Source organism: Chiloscyllium plagiosum, unplaced genomic scaffold (assembly GCF_037043375.1).
Source record: "Chiloscyllium plagiosum isolate Xiang-an unplaced genomic scaffold, Cpla_swu_hap1 HiC_scaffold_32, whole genome shotgun sequence".
NCBI classification, from domain to species: domain Eukaryota; kingdom Metazoa; phylum Chordata; class Chondrichthyes; order Orectolobiformes; family Hemiscylliidae; genus Chiloscyllium; species Chiloscyllium plagiosum.
Genome location: NW_028270170.1, coordinates 17,943,306 through 17,949,345, shown reverse-complemented (window position 1 = coordinate 17,949,345; position 6,040 = coordinate 17,943,306). Strand labels below are relative to the sequence as shown.

The following is a 6,040-nucleotide window of genomic DNA, read 5'->3' as shown; positions in this document are numbered from 1 at the left end:
AAGAAAGTTTGTACAGTATTCCTTATTACAGCAAATTTAAATTAAAGCAAATTGATGGTTTTGGGTACTTCTCAATAAGCATATCACACACAAAAAAAAACAGAGTGCTTCCAGGGTATGATGTAATTTTAGGAAAATAGTATTTTGGGGATCTCAACTAGAAGCTGTTTCTTATTAGGAAATAAATGATGACTACCTGAGTTATATATTGTCTTGCAAAGACTACGTTTTGTCATGTTGGTTAAAGAACTGGGTTTTGAGGCATGCTGAAAAGGAGGAGAGGTGGAAATTTAAGAAGAGAATTCCTGAGCTTGGAGACTAAGTAACTGTAGCTGAAGGATGGCTGCCAATGGTGGAGAGAGAAAACTTGGATATGGGCAAGAAGCCAGAGTGGAAGAGCACAGATCTTGGAGTGATAGGAAGGACTGAAATCATACAAAAATATGAAAAACAGCATTACACTATCTATTCTGAAGATTTTAACTCTGGTTTTTGCAAGTGTGTCAATTACATTATCTGTTGAGGTTTTATATGCTTCAGGTATATGTTGCTATTGTTTCAATGGTAACTTAGTTATAAAGCCAAAATCAAAACAGCTAATAATCAATTCCTCTATTTACAGTATTTTCTTCTCTGCATTTATTTTTCTTATCTTCATATTCCTGAGGAGATTATAGAAAGCATTTAAACAACCCTTCATTTATGAATTTGATTTTAAATATTTAATTTAGAATTACTTGTGCTGTAATTTAGAATCATGTGCAGTATAAGAATAGCACTTAAAGTCAACATTTTTGACAAATTGTCTGAAACTGACTTTATATCTCAGATTAGTGACAAGCAATTCACTTATGTATAATTTACAAAATTACTGCACTGACAAAGTTCAATATCCATTAACATTGGAACCTATTTCAAATGACTTACTCCTGGAAAAATGTTGTTTAATATTATTTGAGAAAACTCCGAGATGCTCTCTTCTGTTACACCACTAATTGAAGCCAGCTGCTGCACAACCTTTTTTGTAAAGTAAAATAATAAAACAAAATTAAGATTTTTTTGTGACAACCTAATGCTTATTTTCTGTTAGAAAAACAGTTATGATCCTTAAGAATAAAAGACAATAGTAAATTCACTAATACAAATTATCAGTGCAACCACTATATTTACTACCTTGAACCATGGTGTGTAGTTCAGTATGAATGCACTTGTTCCAATGACCCCAACAGCTAGAAGCATGCAATCTTCCTTTACCGTCAAAAATTTTGCTCTATGATAAAGTCAAATATTATTTGATTTTTTATTTCCCTGAGAACAAAGGGAACATCTGAATGACTTGCATAAATTAAAAATGCACACAATTGTTAGCTATATAGCTGCCTACCATTCTAACTTTGTTGACAGAGTATCTCTGAACCAGTGTGTCAACAAGGTGTTTTATCATGGGAGTTAATGCAATGGCTAATCATTTTTCTGTACTTACAGTACTGGGGGTTTTGAGCAGAACTTCAGGGTTTTTTTCACATTTCTGAAAAATAACTCATTAAGGAGTTCATATAGAAGTAATGCTGTGATGCAGATTTATACGCAACTTCCATGCAGAAGTCTTACATTTTTGTCACTAAATAGACCTGACCTTATCCTATGATTACCTTTTGAGTATTCTCAAAAATCTTCCAAATATTATCATCATTCTTAATATCCCCTTTAGCTTGTTTTGTACCTATGCAGCTTATTGTCATATCTCTAACTGCTAACATTTATAAGTACAGAATTAAAATGCTTATACTACCATATTACATTGGTTGTATTCAAAACATTGTATTCATCTGCTGCATCAGTGAAACTAGTAATCAAATGTAGAAAGCTTCTTTTGACCAGGGAATTGTTTTAAGAGTATCAGAATGACTCAAACTGAAGGGAAATCTATTTCTGATCTGATGTGACCCATGATTTATAGCAAAATCTGGATTGAATTAGCCCCTTTGTGTATGACTGATTTATTTTGTTGCAAAGTTTAATTTGAAGCTGCAACACTTTTTGTAAATAGTAAACCTCTGTTTACTCGAGTTTAAAAAACAACAAAAATGCTTTTTAAAAACAACTTGATTCTAATGTGACAAACAAAAATACTTACCTTTGGAGTTCACTAGGTGTAGAATTTTCAATAGCAATTTTGAGTAAGTTTTCATAGATGGTGTTTCTCATGAGATAAACAAATTTTAGCACCTTTAGGGAAATACAGTGTAGATACTTAATGGGAACCGATGGATCATTGTACCCTTTTTAAAAACAAAATCATAAATTAGTTATTTTGAAAGTAGCTTATACCGAAATCTAGTTGTTTAAACTGCACAGGAATGAAACTTAAAACAAGAACATTGATGTTGGAGAAACTAAGCAGGTTTGCCTGCATTTGTGGGGAGAAAGCAGAATTAATGTTTAGAGTCCAGTGCCTCATCAGAACTGATAGCAGCTAGGAAAAGTTGGTACTTATGCTAAAGGTAAAATTGGGGGGGGAGGAGGGGGTGGGGTTGGGGGGATGAGATTGAGCACAGAGAAACAGATAAAAAGGGTAAGCAGATAAGGTGATTATTGATAGTAGGCTTTTCAGTAGAGAACCTGAATAAGTGTTAATTAGACCTGAGAGTGGGAGAGAATTGGTAGAGTGTACTGAATGCAACACGTCTAATATGACAAAAGTTATTCAATTCTATGTTGAGTCTTAGAGGCTGCAGGGTCTCCAAGTCAAAAATTAGATACCGTTTTGAGCTTGCTCTCAGACTTGCTGGAATGCTGGTCTGGGAACATAATGATGTGTTGAAGTGACAGGCAACTGGAAGCTCGGGGTCATTTAACAGACAGAACATTGTAGTTCTGCAGAGTGGTCGCCCAGTATGTCTTTCATTTCTCCATTATACAGGAGACCACACTGAACAGTGAATACAATAGGCTAGATTTAATGAAGTGGAGGTAAATCATTGCTTCACCTGGATACTGAGAAAGGAAGTAAACAAACACGTAGATTAGATTAGATTAGATTAGATTACAGTGTGGAAACAGGCCCTTCGGCCCAACAAGTCCACACCGACCCGCCGAAGCGCAACCCACCCATACCCCTACATTTACCCCTTACCTAACACTACGGGCAATTTAGTATGGCCAATTCACCTGACCCTGCACATCTTTGGACTGTGGGAGGAAACCGGAGCACCCGGAGGAAACCCACGCAGACACGGGGAGAACGTGCAAACTCCACACAGTCAGTCGCCTGAGGCGGGAATTGAACCCGGGTCTCTGGCGCTGTGAGGCAGCAGTGCTAACCACTGTGCCACCGTGCCGCCCACTAATTACACCTTCTGCAACTGCATGGGAAGGTGGTGTGGCAAAGTGCTGGAAATGGAGGATATGTGGACCAGGATGTCCCTTAGGGAACAATCCCTACGGAATGTGGACAAAAAAGGGAGTGGAATATGTGCTGGTCCTGACTTCCTACTTGAGAAGGAATTGTGGCTTACAATCATTTGGCTGCAGAGGTCCGTGGAATAGTAAGTGAAGACTGGGGACCCTATTGTTGTGGGAAATAAGAAGGGGTAAAGGCAGAAGTGTAGGAGATAGGCATAAATAGCTAAGGGCCCTGTCAAACATAGTAGTGGGGAATCCTTGAGAAAAAAGGGTGGACATTTGTGAGACCCTCCTGCGGAAGGTGGTATCATAACAGCAGTTTTTGAAACTGGGACAACGGGATGGAGTCCTTACAGAAAGCAGAGTGTGAGGATGTGTAGTCCAGGTAATTTTGAGAGTCTGTGAGTTTGCAATGGATATCAGTTCTGGGTGTAGGTTTGCTCGCTGAGCTGGAAGGTTCGTTTCCAAACGTTTTGTCACCATACTAGATAACATCATCAGTGAGCCTCCTGATGAAGCACTGGTGGCATAGCCCGCTTTCTATTTATGTGGCGTCCTGTGGTGATGTCATTTGCTATTCTTTTTCTCGGGGGATGGTAAATGGGATCAAAGTCAATGTGTTTGTTTTTTTATAAATATTTTACAAAATATCTATATAAAAAAAAGAATAATACAAAAAAACAAAGATACAGGCAGTACAATGTTGTATCTTGATCTGTTAGTAACAAACTACCTCCTATCCTACCAGAATAAATGTATCTACTTAACTTTAACTAAACTACAAACAAATTAAATAAAAACTAAATTAAACTGAATTCAAATTAACTTAAATTATATCTCACTACTTTATTCTATTTCACTCATCACACCTCCACTGAGGTTCCCATCTCTGGGAGTATCCATATTCTTTTCCCCAAGCCTCCCCCTCTCAGGGCCCCACGGACGTCCAGACTGATTCCCACGGCCCTAATTAATATTGCTGATAAGTCTGCATCAATTTAATTTAGAAAATTGTCTCGTAAAATTGCTCCGTTTTGTGAGGTAGTCTTGGGGAAGCTGCTCCATCACCAGCCTCCACCACCCCATAAGACCTAGTGGTTTTTCCAGTGTCCGAATCATTAAAATGTTCTTCCTCGCACAGTGGGTAAGAATGTTACACAATCTCTTCCCGTATTTCCCCAGAAAGGGCAAATTTGGCAACCCCAGAAGAAGAACCGGATCCACGTTAACTTCAATCCCCAGGATGTCCTTTAGTTCCCTTACTATAGCACTCCAGTATCTCTGGATCTTACAACAGGACCAGTAGCAGTGTGTAAGAGTGCCTATACTAATTTTACGTTTGCGACACCCTGGTGACACCCCTTTCTTGAACTTAGCTAGCCTCTCTGGCGCCATATCAGTCCTGTGTAACATCTTCAATTGCATGGCCTGCACTCTGTTACATACTGAAATTTTCTTTACGTTTTCCCATATATCTTCCCATACTTCCAATGAGATATCCTCTCCCAGCTCTTGATTCCACATCCTATAGAGTCCCCCCACATCTCCTAAGGCATGCTCTTTCTGTAAATGATAAAAAAAAGTACTAACTGAAAGAGTGCCCGTACACAGGATCACTTTTTTCCACATCTAACTTGTAAAACTGAGCCAGGAGTGTGGTCTTCTATATATAATCTCTTACCTGAAATTACCAGAAAAGGTCCCTATTTAGACAACCCATACTTGTGACTTAGCTGGCTAAATTACATCAAGACCTCCCCCTTGAATAAATCTTCCAGACAAGAAGTTCCTTTATTCTCCCATAACTTAAAGCTGGAGTCCATTGCCCCAGGTTTAAATCCTTGGGCTCCCACCAATGGGGTAAACGGTGAGGTCTTACCTCATTATTGCCTTCATCTTGCCTCATTATCCTCCTAGTTTTTGTTGTCTTTAAAATGATTGGACTCTTGTACTGCTTGGTCACGAATTTCATCTAATCCATAAATAATTGATTAACTTGGGGACATCTTGACCACGAGGCTTCAACGTCAAGCCAAACCCGAATTCCCCTCTACCCAGTCACCAACATATACTACCAGGGGGCTTATTTGATATTTCTGTAAGTCCAGAAGATCCACCCCTTCCTCACCCTGCGAAAGCTGCAATTTGGTAAATTTAATTAGGGGGCGCCTGCGACACCAAATAAAAGAACCTAGCCACCACTGAGCCTTGGTAATACTCGTCTAGGTAGCAATAACGGGAGCATTCTCATGGGGTACAACAGGCGAGGAAGAACATTCATTTTAATCAGGGCTATTTGGCCTAACCATGATAACGGTAATGGCTCCCAATGCTGCAAATCTTGTTTTATCCTCTCCAGTAATTATGCATAGTTAGCTTTATACAGCTGGTGGAAGGCTGGGGTAATAAAAATTCCCGATTACAAAAATCCTTTTGACGACCATCTAAATGGGAACTGCATTCCGTCCTTCAGATCAGACACCTCCACTAATCCCCCACCGTTGATCCTATAGCCTGAGAAACTGCCAAATAAATTAATTGTTTGAATCAATCGAGGAACGGACTCCTCCGGCTTGGCCAAGAACAAAAGCACGTCATCAGCATATAGGGTGACCTTATGCGCCATCATTCCCAC

The 6,040-nt window shown here is 39.0% G+C and overlaps 1 protein-coding gene across 4 annotated transcripts in view; it reads right to left on the bottom strand.

Annotated features, from left to right (window-relative positions):
* cntd1 (cyclin N-terminal domain containing 1) overlaps positions 1 to 6,040 on the bottom strand; it is a 29,967-nt gene that overhangs the window by 15,322 nt on the left and 8,605 nt on the right. For 2 of the 4 annotated variants that reach the window (XM_087977833.1, XM_087977834.1), the window contains exons 5-7: positions 2,138 to 2,282; positions 1,174 to 1,270; positions 928 to 1,017 (exon numbers count right to left, since the gene is read on the bottom strand). In XM_087977833.1, the coding sequence (XP_087833959.1) occupies positions 928 to 1,017; positions 1,174 to 1,270; positions 2,138 to 2,282 (332 nt within the window). The remainder of the gene's footprint in view (positions 1 to 927; positions 1,018 to 1,173; positions 1,271 to 2,137; positions 2,283 to 6,040) is intronic. The other 2 variants (XM_043674995.2, XM_043674996.2) reach the window with 1 other exon arrangement.